Source organism: Oryza sativa, chromosome 2 (assembly GCF_034140825.1).
Source record: "Oryza sativa Japonica Group chromosome 2, ASM3414082v1".
Classification (NCBI taxonomy): Eukaryota; Viridiplantae; Streptophyta; class Magnoliopsida; order Poales; family Poaceae; genus Oryza; species Oryza sativa.
This window is the reverse complement of record NC_089036.1, coordinates 16,164,065-16,186,951: the sequence shown is the minus strand read 5'-3', so window position 1 is coordinate 16,186,951 and position 22,887 is coordinate 16,164,065. Positions and strand designations below refer to the sequence as shown.

The 22,887-nt window shown below is 43.8% G+C and overlaps 2 protein-coding genes, 1 long non-coding RNA gene, 1 other non-coding gene and 2 pseudogenes across 4 annotated transcripts; 3 read left to right on the top strand and 3 right to left on the bottom strand.

Annotated features, from left to right (window-relative positions):
* Positions 1–975: 975 nt before the first annotated feature.
* Positions 976–1,739, top strand: LOC136355128 (uncharacterized). The gene is made up of 2 exons (XR_010739233.1): positions 976–1,050; positions 1,152–1,739. It is a non-coding gene; the product is annotated as an uncharacterized lncRNA (long non-coding RNA).
* A 61-nt stretch (positions 1,740–1,800) lies between these two features.
* LOC136355244 (protein FAR1-RELATED SEQUENCE 5-like) lies at positions 1,801–5,276 on the bottom strand (annotated as a pseudogene).
* Positions 5,277–9,654: 4,378 nt separating this feature from the next.
* On the top strand, positions 9,655–11,683 carry LOC4329324 (cytochrome P450 CYP73A100). The gene is made up of 2 exons (XM_015767961.3): positions 9,655–10,602; positions 10,722–11,683. The coding sequence occupies exons 1-2, from the start codon at positions 9,740–9,742 to the stop codon at positions 11,458–11,460; spliced, it is 1,602 nt and encodes a 533-aa protein (XP_015623447.1). The 5' UTR covers positions 9,655–9,739; the 3' UTR covers positions 11,461–11,683.
* A 3,919-nt stretch (positions 11,684–15,602) lies between these two features.
* On the bottom strand, positions 15,603–17,086 carry LOC136355127 (protein ALP1-like). Its single transcript, XM_066307365.1, has one exon. It carries the CDS (start codon positions 17,064–17,066, stop codon positions 15,708–15,710), a length of 1,359 nt encoding a protein of 452 aa, XP_066163462.1. The 5' UTR covers positions 17,067–17,086; the 3' UTR covers positions 15,603–15,707.
* Positions 17,087–17,782: 696 nt separating this feature from the next.
* On the bottom strand, positions 17,783–19,136 carry LOC107280113 (uncharacterized; annotated as a pseudogene).
* Positions 19,137–19,369: 233 nt separating this feature from the next.
* On the top strand, positions 19,370–22,887 carry LOC4329323 (uncharacterized). The gene is made up of 4 exons (XR_010739232.1): positions 19,370–19,865; positions 21,707–21,762; positions 21,946–22,369; positions 22,483–22,887. It is a non-coding gene; the product is annotated as an uncharacterized protein (transcript).

Here is a 22,887-nt window from a genome sequence, read left to right as displayed (position 1 = left end):
CAATTGTGTGTTAGGTCCGATCGTACGTGACTTGTCGTATCTGAACGTGTCGAGTCACACCTGTGTGTTAGGTCCGATCGTACGTGACTTGTCGCATCTGAACGTGTCGAGTCACACCTGTCTGTTAGGTCCGATCGTATGTGACTTGTAGCATCTAAACGTGTCGAGTCACACCTGTCTGTTAGGTCCGATCGTACGTGACTTGTCGCATCTGAACGTGTCGAGTCACACCTGTGTGTTAGGTCCGATCGTACGTGACTTGTCGCATCTGAACGTGTCGAGTCACACCTGTGTGTTAGGTCCGATCGTATGTGACTTGTAGCATCTGAACGTGTCGAGTCACACCTGTCTGTTAGGTCCGATCGTACGTGACTTGTCGCATCTGAACGTGTCGAGTCACAATTGTCTGTTAGGTCCGATCGTACGTGACTTGTCGTATCTGAACGTGTCGAGTCACACCTGTGTGTTAGGTCCGATCGTACGCGACTTGTCGCATTTGAACGTGTCGAGTCACAATTGTGTGTTAGGTCCGATCGTACGTGACTTGTCGCATCTGAACGTGTCGAGTCACACCTGTCTGTTAGGTCCGATCGTACGTGACTTGTCGCATCTGAACGTGTCGAGTCACACCTGTCTGTTAGGTCCGATCGTACGTGACTTGTCGCATCTGAACTTGTCGCTCATTGGAATATTAATCATGTTTTATCATCTAACAACAATGAAAATACGAATTATAAAAAAAATTCACATAAGACGAACACACAGGTATGACTTGGAAAATGTCTGGTTAGTCTTTTTTTTTTTACGGAGGGAGTAGTCGTGTGCACTTGTGTACATGTATATGACTGATTTATGACAGCCGTGCATGTGTATTTGTGTACGCCTAATTTAATGTGCAACTACTACTAAATGCCAAGCAATGAAAGCAACAGTCCCAATGCGTCCTTATATACTACTTCCATTCTTCTCTGATGCATCCTGTTCTCCACCATTCCATCTCTTCTCTTTCTGCCTGAGCTGCATCCCCAGTTGGCGAACATGAAAGACAAGGTATGTCCGATCGTGTAAATCGTTCGTAGCGTTAGTATTATTAGTTTAAGCGTCGCCGTTACTTCGAGTTGACTCGTTCTGTTCATTTGATTTTTTGCTAGTTTCACCGTTCTGGACTTTGCTTGGAAGTTCCCATGTATATTGACGACGGCGAGTATTTTGGGGATGAAACCGGTACCCAGCTGAAATGTCGTCATGGCCTCCGCCCGAAGAGAAGAACTGCATGGGAATGGAAGGACACCGGAAGAAGGTTTCTTGGTTGCCCACTGGAGGAAGAGGACCAGTGCGACGCTTTGTTTTGGGTTGACGAAGAATGGCAACCAAGAATACAAAAGGCATTTGAGATGCTCTGGCTTGCATTGGACCATGCAAGTACACGCAACCCTACCAAGGCGCAGTACCAATGGTCAAATTTTGTAGACAGAACAATAGTCGAAGAAGACAAAATGAAGTTAGAATTTCAGATGGCTTCACAGATCTCGGCAATCGAAGCAAAACATAAGAAGAGAGTTTCCAGGATAAAAAAGGAAACAGAAGACCTCAAGGCTTGGCTTATGGGTTCCCTAGTCGTTATTGCATTTCTTTTATTTAAAATTATCGAAAATATGTATCAGGGATGTTGATGCTTCAAATATGTATGACGTGTGTTGATGCGGCTTTAAATTTGTGTCAATCTATTTCATTGCTAATTATCACGTCACAAAAGCCCATTGAGTGGCCCGTTTATTGAAGCCCATAAGGTGGCCCATTTTATAGACAATAAAAGGCACACTCTCTAGGGTTTCCCCCATCCACAACCTTCATCCCATCTGACCGACCATGTGAGGAGCCAGCCGACCCCGCCGCCGACACCTCCGATCCCGCCGTCGACGCCGACCCCTCCGACCCCGCCGTCGACCCCTCCGACCCCGCCGTCGACCCCGACGACGACTCCCCCGCCGACGACCACGCCGACGGTCCTGACCCCGCCGTCGACCCCTCAGACCCCGCCGTCGACGCCGACCCCTCCGACCCCGCCGACCCCGCCGACGACGCCGACGACTCCGATCCCTCAGATCCCGCCGTCGACGCCGACCCCTCCGACCCCGCCGACGACGCCGATGACTCCGACCCCGCCGACTGCGCCGCCGACTCCGACGTGGCTTCAACCCCTCCGACTGCCCGACCTCGCCTACGCAGCCGACTATGGTGAACAACAGGAAGGTTGTTATCCAAGTCGACAGTGACACGGGTAATGTTTTGCATCCATCGATTTGTGTTAACATTTTTTTGATGACCGTGAATTGAGCAATTGATTTGTGTTAACATAGATGAAGAGGTAAAATCCGACAGTGACACTGAGACAGAATCCGAGAGTCATATGGAAGAGGAAGTAGACCCTTCATCGTTTTTTGCTAGTGTGCGGCGCGAAACTATCAAGTGTGGTTAGTATGCTTGTTTTACCGAGACTATCAATTGAGGTGATTGAGTTTTTTTTTTTTTGGTATTATCTATTGTGGTTACTATGTCGGTTCATTTGTGCAGGGCCAAACGGCCTGCAGTACGCTGGAGGCTTTCATAGTAGATGCTGGTATGAAAACGATGTGTACTTGACAAGGGCATACCAAATGAATGTTTTTTTTGTTTTTTTTGTATCCTTCCATTGCTCACTGCACAATAAATGTACAATTCGAACTGCACAGCAATGGCAGCCGCAATAAACAGCAATTCGTGATTCGCTGTAACTTAAGCAAAACAGACTTAAATCACATAACAGACACAAGAGCAGCATTTCAATCCCAAAATACAAGTCAAACACAAGAGCATATCATTCTACAACGCACAGCAATGCCAATACAGACTGAACATCAATAATAAAAGCAAGTTGCATACTGCCAGTACGTCTCACATTAAGTTCTTAATACATATATTCATCAATGCCATACACCACAAATATTCATCAAGTTCCACCCCATGTTGCTTCATCTCAGAACATAAACAAACTAACAAAAAATACATGTTCCTTTCCTGTCTTATTCAACGATGCAATTTGACGGCCAACTCCATCGTTCTCACACATCAACACGTACTTTCCTGAAAAAAATTGTGAACCAATTAAATACGCAGGTATTTTTTCCAATTGAACTAGCTTGACTTGTCACATATAAATTACCTCTCGTAAATTGGACACGAACGAATGGTATGGCCACCGTTACGGCAATAGCCACAACGCCTAACACGCTTCTCCAAAAAACCTCTCAATCTTTTTCGCGGTGCTCCCTTCGGAACTACCTCCATGGGATCATGTACCAAAACATGGCCACTAATGTCTGTACGTAAACTTTGACCTACCACGTGACCACACAGTGTCCTCTCTATTTCGTTACCATCACAATCTTCAGTTTCTAAATCCAACTTTTCTAGCATCTCCATCACCTTCAATGTACATTCCTCAGATATGGAGCACTTCATTAGTACTTCGCTACCGAAGCTACGCAACATGCGATACCTTTCCATTTGGTCCGACCATGAAAATGTCTCACCATATCTATCCGACGGAAAGACACTTTTGGCTTTCACAGTCCACCTGCGAACTATGCAACTTTCAGGAATGGCATCCATCTTCAAATAAAACAGAACTGCAAACATGTGCTGACATGGAAGGCTTTCACAATCAAGTTTCATGCAAGGGCAACTCATTGTCTTCAAAAATGATTCCTCATAAGTACAGTTCAAAATCTTCAGCTTCTCATTGTTCTCTTTCAAGCACATGACATACTTCACTACTGTATCCTCATCAATAAAATCTATTACTTCCCAATCCATGGATTTAATAATCTCAAACTTAACCTTCTTGAAAATTGCAGGTGTATATATGCGCGCTACTTCTTTCTCAATTAAACTTGCATCTGTACACGTGAAGGGGACTGATTGTGAAGCTTTTGAATCTAGCTCAGCCTCCCTATGTCTTATACGCGACACGCAATGTTCGTAATGCTCAACCAATACAACTAAACTCATTGTACGATCCAAATGCTTATGAAGTTTTGAATTCAAACTTTCACTATGCTGGTTGCTTTTCATTCCTAGAAAGTACTTACCTTTTAAATAAGCAGCAGCCCATTTCTTCCTTAAGTTGTACATTCTAACCAACCATTGATTATCTTCACCCACTTTATGTTTGTCCTTGAACTCAACCCACTTATTCTCAAACTCTTCCGGACCATAAGTAGAATGGATAAGTGCCCTGAAATCAGCCAACATTTCAGGCCGGAGATGTCTTGCCATATTCTATTCTATATGCCAAGTGCACAACCTATGCTCAGAATGTGGCATCACAGATGAAATTGCCCTACGCATAGAATTGTCTCCATCCGTTATCAAACCTCTGGGATGTTTCTGACCCATGCAATCCAAAAACTGCTTCAGAATCCACTCATAAGATGCAACCTTCTCATCAGCCACAATAGCACACGCAAAAATGACAGTCGAACCATGGTGATTCACACCAACGAATGGGATGAAAGGCAAGTTATATTTGTTTACCCGATATGTGCTATCAAAAACAACTACATCACCAAACGCATCATAATCTATACGAGATTGAGGGTCTGCCCAGAATAACCTTTTCAATCGACCAGCCTCATCGGTCTCATACTCAAAAAAGTACTCCATGTCATCTTTTTGCCTAGCTTGCATGTATTTTATAACATGATCTGCATCTCCACCTAATATCTGTTTCTTCTTCTGTCTTACAAAAAAATTATAAAGGTCCCTACTCACAAAACCAGTAGACTCAAAACCACCATGACGCCTCTCCATGACATCCATCACTTGGTGCTGACGCAAACCAACTTCTCTCAACTCCACAACATTTGCCTTCTGAGCAATGCTAATATTTCGGTGAGAACGAAGGAAAGGAACTTCATCAGATTTAGCCAAACTATGACTGTGCTTTGCCACAAACTTCATACAAACCAATCACCCTGTTTCTTGTCAAGTCTAATCTCAAATATAGCTTTGCATCCACAACGAGTTAGTGCTCTAGGTTCTCTGCTTTTGTTACCAATATCCATATAAACATCTCTCCTATACCCTTCTCTTGAGCAAGTGTACTGCCTAAATATAACATCAGCAGTCACAGGATCACGCCTAGCAAAATTTTTCCTTATACTAAATCCTTTCCCTTTCGCATACCTGTTATAGAACGTGAACCCGTCGTTCTCGCTCTTAAACCTCATTGCCATGAACGTAGCATACTCCTCTTCCTCCTCTAAGCTACTGAAATTGTCTGCCATCTCATCAACCATCATGATTCTGCCAAAAAAATAACAATAATCTCAATATATAAAACAAATTACACAGTATCACTTCAAACAATTTACGACACATCGATTTACCTGTAACAGGAAACACACGGCCGTTGCAGAATACTGAAACGGCGGCAGTACCTTCTGGCGATGAACAAGATTGCTCCAGCGACTCAGACAACGGCGACTGCTACGGCGGAGATGTGATTTGGCGCGGCGGCTCCTTCCGGCGGCGATGTGATTTGGCGCGGCGGCTCCTTCCGGCGGCGATGTGATTTGGGGCGGCGATGTGATTAGGGGCGGCAAGTGCTTCCGGCGATGTGAATTGGGCCGGATGTTGCTTCCGCCGTCGGGCGCCGATGTGAGTGAGGCGCGATTCAGAGCGATGAAATTTGGGCGGGCGGTGGGTCGGGGCGATACTGAAGGCGGCTAGGGTTTGCGTCTCGCGTCTGATTTGGGGAGTAGATACCGATTGCGGTGCGCCGGCGCCAATTCCAATCCTACCCGCCACAAAATCAACGGCTGGATGGGTTTTGGTACCACGCGGTACAAGTACCACGCGGTACAAAACGCAGGACGGGAGCATTGCTCTTCCATATTAGTTTTCTTTGCAGCCCGGCTAAATATAGGTCTCAATAAACCGGAAAGAGCATATCAAATACAATTTAGAATTAACTAATTAATTAATACATCATAAGATCAATTGCATTTTGGATTGAAAAATATAATAATTTAGAAGTTTTTTCCATAAGAACTTCAAATTGAAAATCCTTTAGTAACTTCTATTTGAATAAAACCGTGGTTGTGTTCGGCAATAGTGATTTGGGAGAAAATCCCCCTTGTTATTCATGTGCACGTTTTCTAAATTGCTAAATGATGTGCTTTTTCAAAAGAAGTTTTATAGAAAAGTTACTTTAAAAAATGTATTAATTCATTTTTAAAATTTAAAAATAATTAATACTCAATTAATCATGCGTTAATGGTTCAACTCGTTTTGCATATTTTTTCGATCTTCTCTTTTCTCCTCCTCTTAAACACAACCCTTAGATCAAAAATTGTTGTCTAAATGGGACATCATTCTTGATTTTTTTTATCTATTGTAGGATGAAAAATAGATGTTTGAGATTTGTTTACGTCATCCTAACTAAAAGTTTTACTTATGGTTTAATTTGGGAGTAAAAGTTTTACTTGATATGACGTGTACAAAATTTATACGTCTATTTTTACATCCTACAATATTTTTTAGGTTTCCATTACATATTAGCCACACAAAGTCGTGCATTTGCGCGACCAAGAGATGCATCTTTGTTAAATATCTTAAGATTTTTCTCTTACAATTATAGTGGCTTTGCTTTCTTGCCCCTAAATATTACTACTGCGAAGTAGCCCATAAATTACATACCACTACAACAATATCTTTATGTTTTTTTACACAACACCAATTCATGTATGTTTGTTTTACTTATTTCACTTCTCAAATTTAATCAGCACGAGATCAAATAGTGTAATCATTTCCCATGCAAATCAATATCCCATAGTGTATTTTCCATGCGGTGGACTCTTGTTGCTTGCGATGTGTCAAAGGGGAGACGCTAGAAGACACAGGAGGGAAGTGCCTAGTGCATGTATTTTCTTTTACTGCATGGATGTTCTATGATCGGATGGCCATCTTTTATCCAAACATTCATCCGATGGGGCGATGGCCATTGTTTTTCGGATTACGTGGTCCAATATGCTGTCAAGAATGATTCTTTCTTTCATTACTTTAGATATCTAGGAAGCATATTCTAGGATATAATCATTAGTTGCACACCGAACTGGTATTATGTGCCATGGCATATCAAATAATAATTCAAATTTGTTAATTTGTTCGTGTGATACAATAATTTTATGTCCTGAAACATTTATGAGGAGCAACGGAAAATTGTAGTAAAGTGTATTTGTGGAGTTTTTCTTTCAAGGATATTTGTGCAGTTTTTTTTTTGAATGGCTAAATAGTTGTTGATAGGAAATCAGGGCCAAAATCTTGCAAATTTCTAATCATAAAATTTGCTTCGTGATTCACACTCTGGCGACCTTATTTCTATCTGCCCTATCTCCAGCGATGCCATTTCCTCCAGCTCTGCTGACCGACGATGGCCCGATGAGTTAGGGTTTAGGGTCCCGGGTAGGATAGGGGTAGGGCAGAGGGAAGAGGAAGGAGATCGTCGGGCTTGGAGGGATGGCCGTGGAAGGCGAACATGGATAGGACTCCAGTGTTGGAGCCAAGGTGTTGGAGGAGATGGCAGCGGGCCGACGTTGGTTGCGAGGGCCAAACAGAGCTTGTGGTTAGGCGGTGGCGACCGGTGGTGGTGGAGGGGAGTCACAGGACACGAAGAAGATGGTGGGGGGCACTTGCTACCGTCGTCGCCTTAGGGAAGAGAGGGGGGGGGGGGAGGTGGCTTGATGGCGCCGTGGACCCCGTTCGGCTAGACGGCGATGTGGGGCAGTAGTGGTGCAGGAGGCGACGGGCGGGACCGAGGAAGGAAAGGAGAAAACAATAGGGTTTGAATACGTTACATGAATCTTAAAGCGATCCAATGGTCTAGAATTTTGTAAGATTTAAAAGTTTTTTTTCCTACCAAAAGCCATGTAGGCAAACTTTCTTTTTTAAGATAATCCAAGAAATGCCATTGACAAGCGTCCAAGTCCCAGAAATGCTATCAACAAGTGTGAGTTCCAAGAAATGTCATCATACAAACGATTTTATCCTAAAAATACCATCACCGTTAGGGTTCCGTCCATTTTGTGACATTAAAAACACTGTTCATCCTATAGAACTTAACGGCGCAAAATGGACAGAACCCTAACGGCGATAGCATTTTTGGGACAAAGTCGTTTGTACGATCGTATTTCTTGGAACTCACACTTGTCGATGGCATTTCTAGGATTTGGATGCTTGTCAATAGCATTTCTTGGATTTTCTCTTCTTTCTTTCTTTTTTCTTTTTTGGCAAGGATACCTGTGGTGGGTTTTATGGGCATGGAACGTAAGGACACCACGTTGTCCTCATGACAAATGGGCTAACTTGTTTGATCTTAGATACTACTCCCTCCTTTTCTAAATGTTTAACGCCGTTGATTTTTTTAAACATGTTTGACCGTTCGTCTTATTCAAAAACTTTTGTGAGCTGTGTAAAACTATATCTATCCATAAAAGTATATTTAACAATAAATCAAACGATAGGAAAAGAATTAATAATTACTTAAATTTTTTGAATAAGACAAACGGTCAAACATTTTTAAAAAAATCAACGGCGTCAAACATTTTGGGATGGAGGGAGTATATCTCTCTCCTTTAATATTTGACGTTGGTTAGTATCATATTTAGCTAGCCAACGTCATATATAATAGTGGAAGGGAGTAAATTTTAAATTCCTACTTGTTCTTAATACTTATTGTTCTATTGTTCTAGTAGTCCACCGTTTTTCTTGGATTTTCTTCAAAAAGTGAAGAAATTTACGTGATTATGAGTGAGGTAAGGAAAAAAATGAAGAAATACGATTTGTCCATCAGTCCATTGGAAACGTTTTCGGCAAATTCAAATATTCCACGTTGTAGGTGAGCTCTGCTTTTGGGAAAGTCAGTTGTTGACGCCGCCAAAAATTCCAGTCCTCTCCATGGTAGTCAACGTCAATTTCTCACTTGTACTATATCCTAACGAGTTTTTGGTTCACACCTGTTTAATCTCTGTTCGAAATCAAGAAAAGCTGGATGGAGTAGAGGATCTATGTCGAGTTTAGCTCCAAACTTTTTCTTTAAACTTTTAACTTTTCCATCACATCAAAACTTTCCTACACACAAACTTTTAATTTTTCTATCACATCGTTTCAATTTTAACCAAACTTTTAATTTTAGTGTGAACGAAACACACCCTAGCATGTATGGCATTGTGCCAAGCGTCGTGTCCTGAACTCCAGAACTCCAGAATTCCATATCCATATCGTACCTACAGCGAAGGGAAGGTTCAGATTTCAGACTCGCTGTGGTAGGTCAGCTCGGACAGTTTGACCACGCCTTGGCCACTTCCGCTACTCCACTCCACTCGCACGGTCGCCTACCCAGTTTTCTGGCCTTAGCGGCACATAGATTTCCGCCCAAAACCATCCACCTTTTGCCGCCTCCGCTCGTGCGCAGCAGCGCAGCTGCCTTGCCGTTTCCCAATTCCCACACGCCATGACGCCAACCAACCCAAGCACAGCAGTACACCACACGATGTCACGACTCACGGACACACGGGCTATATATATCGACGTGCCACACCACACCGTACCCAAGCAAACAGATTTCCAACTAAACTTGTACCAAAACACAAACGACATCGGTCCCAGTCAAGCGGAGCGCACGAACACAACGCAGAGCATGGCAGCCTCCGTGGTGAGGGTGGCCATCGCCACCGGGGCGTCGTTGGCGGTGCATTTGTTCGTCAAGTCGTTCTTGCAGGCGCAGCATCCTGCTCTCACCTTGCTGCTGCCGGTGGCTGTGTTTGCCGGCATTGCGGTGGGCGCGAAGGGCGGGAACGGGGGCGACGGGAAGGCGCCGCCGGGGCCGGCGGCCGTGCCGGTGTTCGGCAACTGGCTGCACGTCGGGAACGACCTGAACCACAGGTTCCTCGCGGCGATGTCGGCGCGGTACGGGCCCGTGTTCCGTCTGCGGCTGGGCGTGCGCAACCTGGTGGTGGTGTCGGACCCGAAGCTGGCGACGGAGGTGCTGCACACGCAGGGCGTGGAGTTCGGCTCCCGCCCGCGCAACGTCGTCTTCGACATCTTCACCGCCAACGGCGCCGACATGGTGTTCACCGAGTACGGCGACCACTGGCGACGCATGCGCCGCGTCATGACGCTGCCGTTCTTCACGGCGCGCGTCGTGCAGCAGTACAAGGCCATGTGGGAGGCCGAGATGGACGCCGTCGTGGACGACGTGCGCGGCGACGCGGTGGCGCAGGGCACCGGCTTCGTGGTGCGACGCAGGCTGCAGCTCATGCTGTACAACATCATGTACCGGATGATGTTCGACGCGCGGTTCGAGTCGGTGGACGACCCCATGTTCATCGAGGCCACCAGGTTCAACTCCGAGCGCAGCCGCCTCGCGCAGAGCTTCGAGTACAACTACGGCGACTTCATCCCCATCCTCCGTCCCTTCTTGCGGGGCTACCTCAACAAGTGCCGTGACCTCCAGAGCAGGAGGCTCGCCTTCTTCAACAACAACTACGTCGAGAAGAGAAGGTACATTCCATTTTTCTTACTTTACTGCATTCCCTATCCATTCTTGTCATGGAAAAAATGAGGATTGCAAGGTAAATTTGTTCGTGTCTAATCAACAAAAATCTTGATATGAAATGCAGGAAGGTGATGGACACTCCGGGAGACAGGAACAAGCTCCGGTGCGCGATCGACCATATCCTTGAGGCGGAGAAGAACGGCGAGCTGACGGCGGAGAACGTGATCTACATCGTGGAGAACATCAACGTGGCCGCCATCGAGACGACGCTCTGGTCCATCGAGTGGGCGCTGGCCGAGGTCGTCAACCACCCGGCGGTGCAGAGCAAGGTCCGCGCCGAGATCAACGACGTGCTCGGCGACGACGAGCCCATCACCGAGTCCAGCATCCACAAGCTGACTTACCTGCAGGCCGTGATCAAGGAGACGCTGCGGCTGCACTCCCCGATCCCGCTGCTGGTGCCGCACATGAACCTGGAGGAGGCCAAGCTCGGCGGGTACACCATCCCCAAGGGATCCAAGGTGGTGGTGAACGCGTGGTGGCTGGCCAACAACCCGGCGCTGTGGGAGAACCCCGAGGAGTTCCGGCCTGAGCGGTTCTTGGAGAAGGAGAGCGGCGTGGACGCCACCGTCGCCGGGAAGGTGGACTTCAGGTTCCTGCCCTTCGGCGTGGGCCGCCGCAGCTGCCCGGGGATCATCCTGGCGCTGCCCATCCTGGCGCTCATCGTCGGGAAGCTGGTGAGGAGCTTCGAGATGGTGCCGCCGCCGGGCGTGGAGAAGCTGGACGTGAGCGAGAAAGGCGGGCAGTTCAGCCTCCACATCGCCAAGCACTCCGTCGTCGCCTTCCACCCCATCTCTGCCTGAACTCATCGAATCCCTTTAAATTATGATTGTGTCAGGAGCAGATTAAGGATATTATACAGCATTAATTTCGATTTGTCGAACAAAATTAGACAATAGTAATAATGCAAGGGATTTTACATGTTCTGTTAGAAAATATATTTTGTGAACTGATCTTATCATTGTCAGTAAACAAGTGTGGATAGTACTGTTTTCCATAAAAATCAAATTTAGTCATTTTTATTTTTATCTGGTGTTGGTAGATTGCTCTGGTCGCTGACTGAATTTTTTTATTAATTTTCTTTTTTTATATATTTTTTAGAGGAGGGTAAAAACTGTTTTCCATGAAAATCAAATTTAGTCATTTTTATCTGGTGTTGGTAGATTGCTCTGGTCGCTGACTGAATATTAATTTTATTAATTTTCTATTTTTTATTAATTTTATTTATTTTTTTAGAGGAGGGTATTTTTACTCGTCCTCTACATCTAACCGGATATATGGAGCCTTTTTAAAATTATTAGGAACTTAGCCCATCGGACAGAGAACTTAACTTAGCCCTCAAATAACCCAATTCGAAATTCGATACTCAGGTCAGTGCAATCACTAGGCTACATGCCCTTTCACACTGCAACCATTATTAATTTATTTTTGCGGGGAACAAGGGATTTACTCGAATAAACGAGTCCTCGCACACAAGGTGCGAGATCATATTACAATTATCGTCTGGCCAGAATTCCATCATGGATTCACAACGGCCTTTATTTGCTAAAAAGTGACTAACTCTATTTTGGTTCCTATGCACTTTGGCAAAAGACACTTCCTTTGTTCCAGTCATGAGAAAGCGAATCTCCCTGACTATAAATCCTTCGGCTGACAGCAGCTTCTCCTTTGAATTCAACAGCTGAATAATTTCCAGACAATCAGATTCAACGGCAATCGGAAGCAGGGTCCACTGCAACGCCAGGTTGAGGCCATCTCTGCAAGCAATCAGCTCTGATTCCAGGGCCCCATTGCATCTGCCAATGAAACCACACGTGGAGAAGATTACTCTTCCGAAACTCTCTCTCAAGACAGCACCAGTACCTCCTCTCCCATCTTGAGGGCCATACGACCCATCAATATTAAGCTTCATCCATCCCGGTTTTGGCCTTGACCATCTGGGTGGGTTAGTTGAACATTTAGGGGCTGTTTGGTTCAATGCTTCAACTTGCCACACCACACTTCACACTTTAGGCTGCCACACCTCCTTAGCCTTGTGTTTGGTTCATTACCTTAGTTATGGCAAGCCACACTTTCTTACTATCTTACCCTATATGTCATAGACTCAATCTTTTGCCTAACTTTACTACAAGTGTGGCTTACAATTTGTAGGCCACAAAAAGTGTGGCAAGCCACACTTGCCTAACATTGACTAAAGTGAGTTATGGCAATGTTAGTTAAGAACCAAACATGCTGTTAGCCTTAACTCTGCTCCCCATTCCTTCAGGTTTACAACATGCTTCCCTTTCATAAGATTTGCAAAAGGATGCTGCTTGATTTCCACTAGGGAATGAACATAACTCAGGATAAAATGAGTCGAGGCCTCTAGAGGAGGGGCCGGCTTTCCGTGAGTTAATTCGTTGCGGATGTACCAGATGCGCTAAAGCATCATCAGCACAAGGGCCTGTTCATCGTCCGGTACCAACTGAAGCATGTTTAAAATCCAGTCTGGCCCTGCCCAGCCAGCTGAAAATAGGCTTGAGATATGCTTTTCCTTCACCATCGACTGCCACATACTCCTAGCATGAGGGCATCTGTATAACGCATGACCCACATCTTCCTGTTCATGGCCACAAATACTGCACACGTCCAACAATTCCAAAATTCCTCTTCTTCTTGTTTTCCATAGTTGGTAAGCTATTTGTGGCTGCTCTCCAACCAAAGATTTTCACTTTTTGGGGCACATTACAGGACCAGATCAGGTTCCACCCTTTCTTGATGGCGTAGTCCGAGGAGCACGAGCATTCATCCTGTCGAGCAATTTGCATTGCCAACTGATAAGCACTTCTTACCGAAAAACGACCAAGCCGATCAGGAAACCAAACAACAAAATCCTCCTCTTGGCGGGAGGATATCTTGATCTTTACAATTTCTTCAACATCCACCGGGAGGAAGATTGCAGAAACCAAGTTCTCGTCCCAAGAACCATCCGGTTTCAGGATGTCAGAAACCCACTTTAATCTATTGTTCCTTTTCATTGTGATTGGCCGGCGAGACATGTTCCTGGGAATCCAGGGATCCCGCCACAACCGGATAGAACCCCCATTTCCCACTCTCCAGATAATCCCCTTCTTTAGGAGTTCCAGGCCGTACTCGATTGCTTTCTAGCCTGGCGAAGCATTGCCCGTAAAGCTAGTGTCAGTGAGACTACCACATGGATAATACTTCGCTTTGAGAATTCTTCCACACAGTGAATCTGGATTATCGATGAGCCTCCAAGCCTGACGTGCAAGGAGTGCCTGATTGAACAATCTGAAGTCCCTAAAACCCAAGCCACCGCTATGTTTTGGTTTAGTTATGATTATATAAAAAAATATACACATACACACCACAACACACGTACATCACACTCACTAGCCACATGCGCGTTGCGCGACTCTGATTACTTGCACCGTCACATGTGCCAAAGAGGTAAAAGGAATATCCACATAACAGTGTGAGATAGTATAGGATAAATATTGATCTCAAAATACAGCTTACAGAGCTTTTGATTTTTTTTTATTAATGCTGACAACAAATTAAACATATTACTTTTCAGTTTTTTGTGTCCATCGATACAACAGTTAATATAAAAAAGAAAAGAATGACGGTCAAAATATATCATCCATTGCTTTCTTATGCTTTCCAATGTGATTATGCTTATTGCAATCATTCTCTGCCTCTTTAAATCTGAAGATTATCATATCATAAATATATGTTGACACCAAGAGAAAATGTAAAAAAAAATTGAAAATTGTACATCAACAAAAATCTGAAACATATCATAAGTAGCACAAAAGCATGTGTGCAGTCTAGTATACAGATCCAACCTGTAATCACATTCATAAATATCATACTCTAGCAAATGTAAACATGGTATCCCTCCCACTCGCCTTTTTAGTTTAGGATATGACAGACAATTCAACGCTTCATATTACCACGGCTATTGTTGCTATATATGACCTCAAAAAGTAATTATCTCTACTACTTAAAAAGAGTGTAGTGGTGGCGATGACTCCAACTCTAGCAGACACGCGGAATGTGAACCATTCAATCGTCAAATCCATCGGTTCAGATTAGGCAGACGCGCTTCTCTCTCCTTCTCTCTGCATTCTTAGGGCAACAGCAATGTGTAATATGGAAGTGGGTATTAGTGTGGGACCATTTGTCAGTGAGTAGTAGTTAAATTAGCCATCACAATGTATGAGAATAGAGAGAAGGAATTAAGATGGGGCCCACGGAATAAAACAAATCGCTACCCCCAACCTCCCGTGACTTTCTCAGTTCCTCCCGCGGCCGATGCGATCCCCAGTCTCGACTCCATCGCTGCCTTATCCAAAAAAAAAAGAGAAAGAGACTCCATCGTCGCCGCTGCTTGCATCGCTTGATCCGGAGCAGTCGGCCGCCGCATCAGGCCGGCCTCCGAGGCCTCAATGCCCAGCAGCCTAGGCCGGCGGAGGAGCAGCTCCCTATCCCGGAGCGCCTCTCCATCCAACTCTCTTCCGATCCCGATCCAAAATCCTTCCATCAAAGCCGCCATCGATTCCGGCCGACTCCGACTTGATGTCGTCCTAATCGCCGCCACTACCCCCTCCCCTCCCCTACCACCCCCACCCCACCCCTCAGGCGCATCGACGGGTTCTTCCCCCCAAATTTCCGCCATCGTTGTGGAGGCTGAATAGGTCATGGGAGGCGTCGGCTTCGGCTTCTAGTCCTCATCCGGAGGCTATGTGCATCGGATCTGAAAGATCGGTGTAGATTGCAAAGTAGACCATTTGGTAAGCCCCCTTTCACCCACTTGCATGTATTTTATGCCTCACTGTTCATGTGTGATTATTTGTTTCTTGTTTGTTCTGGTTCAATATGTGACATATTAAGATAAGTGCTTTGAGACAAATCTGGTAGATTGCAAAGTAATACAAGTATATTGCAAAAACAAGTAATTGAGCCAAATCTGTTGACATGAAAATATTACAGTACAAGGTTGATATGAAAATAGTAAAGTACAAGGTTGATAGTAAGTTAATACACTCTAATCTTGTTGTGGTTGACCTCCAAATTTCTGCCAGATGTGCTCTATCAAATCTTCCTTGAGACGCCGATGTGTAGATCGATCACGAATAGCCCTGTTTTTCTCTAGTACCTCTGCAAATCCATATATTGGTCCGTGGTCAAGTCCTGTTATCTGAGCAGAGAATTGACCTTGTTCATATGTTTTGTCATCCGGTATGTCATAGGAACCTTTCTCATCCTCAACTATCATGTTGGGCAAAATAATACAACTATACATTATATCTGCTAGCTCTTCTCTTTCCCAAACTCTTGCCGGGTGACGTATTATGGCCCAACGTTTCTGTAGAACCCCAAAGGCTCTTTCCACATCTTTTCTAGCTGATTCCTGATGTTGTGCATACAATTTATGCTTAGCGCTCTGTGGTCTGATGATTGATTTGGCAAATGTTGCCCACTCTGGATAGATACCATCAGCTAGATAGTATCCCATGTTGTAATCTGACTCATTGAGAGTATATTGAACAGGAGGTGCTCTTCCTTGTAGGACATCAGTAAATAATGGGGATTGGTCTAACACATTAATATCATTATTTGAACCAGCGGCACCAAAAAAAGCATGCCAAATCCATAAGTCTTTTGAGGCAACCGCTTCAAGCATGATAGTGGGTACCCCATAATCACCACGTGTGAATTGTCCCTTCCATGCAACCGGACAATTTTGCCATTCCCAATGCATGCAATCAACACTACCCAACATGCCAGGAAATCCATGTGCCTCTCCAAACTGAAGTAAGCGTTGAATATCCTCTTCGGTAGGCCTACGTAAATATTGTTTACCAAATATGTGCCTCACACCTTGAACAAAATTGATCATACACTCCATTGCTGTGCTTTCAGCTACCCCAAAAGTCTCATCCATAAGATCAGCTGGAGTACCATATGCCAACATTCGCATGGCAGCAGTGCATTTTTGAAATGGTGAAAGACCCACCTTTCCAAATGCATCTGTCCTAAGACAAAAATATGGAGACCACTCGCCAAGAGCTTGTACAATGTGCAAAAAAAGATGCCTCCTCATGCGAAATCTCCTACGGAATTGATCATCGGTGTACAAAGGATTGTCTGAAAAATATTTAGCAAATAACCTGTTGTGATCGTCTTCATGATCTCTACTGATGTACCTGCGTGTGTAGCCTCCACGCTGATTAGAGTTCCCAGCTAGGCGTGCCATCAATTTCATCTCAAGTTGAGCTTCAAGCCGGGCTTCTAGCTGAGCTTCAGTAGGATCATTAATTTCTTCCCACATCATATCTTCCAAATTCTCACTAGTGATGGACTCATCAGAATGACTAGAATGGACTTGTGAATCACTAGACATCTTTGTGGGAACTAGGTGGCTTTGTTGAGAATGAACTGAATTAAAGGCAATGGTATATATCTTGCTGAACTGCATACCCTGTTTCATAGAAGATACAACTGAATGGATATGTGCTAACATCTCAGTGTTGCTTTTGTTCCAACAGCTAGTTTCCAACAGCTATATTCCATACAACTATGTCATGACTTGTTGTTTGGATGTATTCCAACAGCTAGATTCACAGCAGGCATGCCTTGCTGTTTGGATGTATTCCAACAGCTAGATTCTTAGTAGCCATGTCTTGCTTTTTATATATTTAAACAATAGTTTTATAAACATCCATGTCTTGCTTTTTATATATTGAAACAACAGTTTTATAAACATCAATGTCTTGCTTTACAACTATTTTAAACTATCACAACAGCAAGATTATAAATAATTGTGCTAATTATTGCTGCTACATATGTATTTTGTAGGCTGCTGTTAAATCAAGTGCTAAGAAATTATGGGCCAACAACTTCAAATAAGTTCAATTAAGACTGTGGGCTACATATTATCAGTACATAACATCTTCTACAGGTACAAAGATACAACCATCATTCACTAAGTTTACAATCCAACATTTACTTAGCCTACAAACTTAACACTGAGTTCACAAGTCTAATAATTGCTAAGTCTAAATCCTAGCAGCAAATTGATCATAGACCACATAGTGGCACACTAAGTAACAGGGATACAACATCACTTGGTGATCATTTATTCTTCAGCAAGTTCTGTAGCTAGCTTTTCGAGGACAGCTTCATGCCTCTTCAGTTTTGCATCACTAAAATTTGAAGTGTCTTTGTCCAACAATTTTAAGTATGTCTGATACTTCTCCATTCTTGTGTATTCCTTCTTTGCTTCAGCTGATTTCGATGTTGCTTCTGCAGATTTCAGCATCGCTTCTGCTTTCACTTTTATAGCTTCATTGTAAAGAACAAAGTCTTGACATGGCTGGTCTCCCAAAGGAGAAGGTGCGACATTTTTACCTCTCCCTTTTAACTTGGCTTTGGCTTTTTTCTGTCCCTCAGGGCGCTTCTTTTTGCGTCTGTTCTCCTTTTTGCGTCTGTTCTCCTCCTCCGTGTCTTGGTTGGACGATGATGTGTATGCACCTGATTCAGAGATCTTAGTCCTCTTATTCTTACTATCTTCTTCTAAGACCCTTCGCCATTTTGGTTGATCTTTCAGTTCTCTCCACATATACTCCAATGTGAAAGGTTTTTCATTGTTTTCTGACTTAAACATAATATGAGCTTTCTCCATGATCATATCATCAGAATATCCACTACTGAAGGTGCTTCTAGCTCGAGAATAAGCTCCACAAAATTTTCCAATTTCCTTCTTAACACCACCCCAATGTGTCTTGCATTGCACAACTGTCCTTTTGCGGTTACTTCTAGATGTATTGCTATTAAACTCTACAGCTACAGCCTTCCAATAGTATTCTGCCTTCTTATCATTACCATTTATAGGATCCACTGAATTATTCAGCCAAGAGCTAAGGAGTCTTATGTTTTCCTCTTCAGTCCAGTTGACTCGTGTTCCTCTCCTCCCTGCCTCTTGACTGTTGTCACTTGACTCTTCGATATCAACCACATTGTTCTCTTCATATCTTGCAGGGCACTGAGAGGCTGATTCTGATCCGTGGGAAGAAGCAGACCCAGTAATTTGATTAGGTGAGTACACCCAATTTTCCGGAGGACGAAAACCTTGAAAACTCACTGGTGTAGAGTGTAACCAATGTGCTTGCTGCTGAAAACCGTGGAAGCTTGGAGTAGAATTGCCATATGGTTGATAGTTGTTTGGAGCCCCAAAAGGATGGAAGTTCTGAAAAGTGGGTGTTGAGGATTGAGAAAACTGGGATTGGGAGAATATTGAGGGGAACTGTGGAGAAGTGGAGTTTTGGCTACCATTTCCAGAAGTTTGGCTTTGGGAGCCCTAGCTAAGCATGTGCATAAAACCTCTGTTGGGAGGATCCATCTTATTTGATGAAATACAGAAAATGACTGAGTTGTGTTTGTATTTGTAGAGGGATGAGGTTGTAGCGTTGTTGCAACAAGTTACAATTGCTACAAATGTAACGGCTAACTGCTACTCTATTATTTTAGTGCAACTCTCTAAAATCACTGTACACATGCTATATTTTATTTGTCTCTTGCCGGCAGTAACACTACTGCCTGATTCTTGCTGTTATCTGCCCCCACAATGGCTATTACCTGGTTGGACGAGTGCATTTATTGTTTATTACCTGCTTTTTAAGCACATTGTGGTTGCCCTTATCGAGCGGCGCCTCCCCCACTCCTTTTTCTCCGCGTCTGCCGCCCACTCCGCCCACACTCCGTCGCGCATCGCCCTGCCGCCGACGACCGTCGCCATCGCGCCCTGCCACCGGCGACCGCCCTGCCCCGCCTGCAGCGGAATCCATGCCTCCTCCGTCCGTCGCCCCACACCCCCCAACCCACGGCGCCACTTTCCTCGACGCCACCGCCTCCGTCCAACACTCCAACTGCCACGCGACGCCGCCGCCTTCTCCCTCTCCTTCGTGGTCCATCCCATCACGGCGATTCCCCGCCTCCTCGCCGCCGTCGCCGCTCCCACTCCCCATACCCCCACCCCAGTTTCCTCGACGCCACCGCAGCGCATAGCCAACGGGGCCGTTCTGTCCCTGCTCCCCAGGGACGACGGTGGCGCCGCCGCCGACCGCAAGGCGCCGGATGTCAAGGACGCAGCCTCAAGGTCAGCCTGCTCGGCGATTGCTAGATCGGCAAGACCTGTTTCATGGTAAATTCTCCCATCTCCTCCTCCTCCTCTTCTTCTTCTTCCAATCCATTCCAATCTCTTGCCATGTCGCTTTACTGCCTCGTTAACTCCATCTTGATAAGCTTTCCCACTGTTATGTTGGTTTCTTGTACATGCTATTTCAAGTTTTCAACCAAGAAGCAATCCGACCCTGAAACATGAGTCAGCAATCCAACAAAAAAAAATCATTTTGAGGTTCAGATTTCGGAAAACTGCTACTTAATCATTTTTCATTAAAGATTTTGAGCTTCTTTCCATAGGCCATGCACACGAATTTTTTTTAGCTTGATGACATCTACAACTAATTAAGAATACCTATGTGAAAACGACAAGAGAGCCCAAATCAAACCTGAATCGAGCACAGCATGCTACCGATAAGTTTGTGCAGACCGTGCTGACCTGATATCACCCCTACATCACAGCTAACAGAAAAACAACTCCTCATGCTATTGGGAGAGCCTCATGCTTGAAAATGTAGTTGCGTTTCTTTTCAGCCACAATGAATAGCAGGTTACTGAAAAGTTCAGATGAGTTCTTCAGTACTCGAAATTTAATGGGAAGTCAAGTTTAACCCGGTTTAATTCTGACGAAGAACTTGACAACAAAAAAAAAACAGATGCCTGCATTTGGTGATTCATACAGATAGGCTGTCATATTGCTGATTTCACCTGGAAGGAGATCTCCTTGCCACCTCAATTAATTGCACGTTCATTTGGAGGCTTAATTGTGCAGCGATATATATCTTGTTTGCAAGGTGTGTCTTCTCAATGGTCAAACAAATTCCTGTCACTTGTTGGTTAAATATGGTTATTCTTTATGTTCTTAACATTTTTCAGTTTCTCCATAACTGAATTTGCATCATCAAGAACAAGTTTCAATCATTATATATGTGCTGAAATTCCAAAGGTTTCTTGTTTACTTAAATTAGACAGAAAAAGTTGTGAATTATTCTTCGAATTCCTGACAATGATTCCAAAGGTTGGGATTTTTTTTCTTTTGTTTTGTTTTATGTAAGCTTAGTAGAAATTGTTCGATCTGATCGGGGTATTTCGGTGCTCTTAAGTTTGTTTGAATTTACCCTGTATTACTGTACTGTGCTTACATTTTAGATCTTATCAATCCTGTATTTCTCCTGTTGGATATTCTGAATTACCTAACCTGAGCTCTTATTAAAGCCAAGCCAAGTTTCTGGAATGACTGCCAGTCTGTCAGTCACCAAGATATATCTTCAGATTTACCAATACCCAAATAGAGGAAAAGTTCTTTTGCCACTGAAAACAGGGAAAAGTATTTCAAGTAGTATGGATTAAGCCTCTTGCAGGGCATTTGTTCGGCAGAACTCACTGCAATATATAAAGCTGTAATCTTGAGGTGTTATAGCCCTAACGAAATATTCAGGGCACTGCTATTATTTCACCAAGTAGAATAAAGTAAAAAAATATTTTATTATGCTATTGTGCTGCAAATTGCAGGAAGATAAGCTCTTTTGGTGCAACCAATTATTTTTCAGCAAACAATGATCCTTCTCTAAAGTTTTGGTTATAAGCTAGAACTGAATGAGTTGAGAGGTTCTTGTCTGTTCTTGCTTTCAATTGCATCTTTCGGTAGATAGGAATGCATGATTTGTAACCCTTTCAGCATATGCTTTTCGCCATGTGTTTCTCTTGACTTCTGTACTCCAACATATATTGAAAAAACAATATATTTTGATGACTAGAGTCTGTCATCTGTATGAAATTGGAATGCACTAGAAGTGTGGTCCTCGATTTCGCCTTATGGTTTGTACTGGACTGCACTGAAAATTTTGAACTTGTGCATTACAGGGTTCCAATGGATAGCAATTTTGGGGCCTCTAGACCAACATCGCTGACAAGATCAGGTTAGTTATTCATATAATATAATATAATATAGGTTTATATCTTAAGCTGTACCATATTTGGTTTATTTGATCTGATAAAGGATGAAATAGAGATGGGTGCCTCAAAAATAACTTTAATGGCCTCAATAGTTCAAGACATTTAGACATGTTTTTCTTAATTATGATTAATTATTTCACATGCAGAGCAACCGATGTTGTTGATAGTAATCTTAAATGAGATGGAGTAGGGTGCAATCCTACCAGCTGCACTTAGACTGCCCTGGTGAATGCATTTTGCAAGGGAAAGTCAGTATGAGAAGACTGAAGAAGTGTTTGAAGAATGCAACAGGCTAGCCACGAGACCGAAGTGTATGCTTATGATGTCCTCATGGAAGATAAATGGTGGTCATCATAAATCCATGGCTACACGAGCCTACGTTCCTACCGACATCTGGATGGAATTTTTTACTTTTCTTTAAGTTTGGAGTAATATACATTGTATATATCAATGCACCACAGCCATACAGGATTGCTGCAAGGCGCTTGAGGGATCTCTCCTTGATGCAGCATTTGGTGAGGGGTGATTGTGACAGAGCTTCATATAACATCTTGGTGGATGCATATGAAGGTACAGATGGTGGTAGATAATTTGCCAATTTTGTGATAAAGGAACCAAGAACTTGAGTGCCATGGTGCCACTTTCTAAAACTGAAAGCTTTTGAATTTGCTGCTAATTTTCAGATTCAGAAGCAACATTCAAGCAACTGAAGCAGCAGGTGATGACATTCTCGATGAAGACATTCTTACTTCTGTTGTTGGCGCGTGCAGGTCTGGCAACGTGGTGAGGATCAAGTGGAGGTGATGGCATGGCTGCACAAATCCGGCATGTCATAACTATTGATAATGCTATGCATATGGCCACCTTTATGAAAGCTTTTGATTATCTTGATTATGGATTATATGCAGTTGTCCAAATATGTACCTGCTATATTTGAATATACGGCATGAGTGCATAATGACTAGACCCCCCCCCCCCCAAAAAAAAAAAAAGTGATGACTTGTTTGGTTGGCCAGATATTTATGAATAATTTTGTTGTTTGGGGATAATCAGATATTAGAGTAATCATAAGCTGTCCGTTGCTATAA

Bases quoted from the DNA above. Each gene is read 5' to 3' on its own strand.
- LOC4329324 (XM_015767961.3), top strand. From the start codon at position 9,740: ATGGCAGCCTCCGTGGTGAGGGTGGCCATCGCCACCGGGGCGTCGTTG. The intron at 10,603-10,721 runs GTACATTCCATT...TATGAAATGCAG, and splicing joins AACTACGTCGAGAAGAGAAG to GAAGGTGATGGACACTCCGG.
- LOC136355127 (XM_066307365.1), bottom strand. From the start codon at position 17,066: ATGTCTAGTGATTCACAAGTCCATTCTAGTCATTCTGATGAGTCCATC.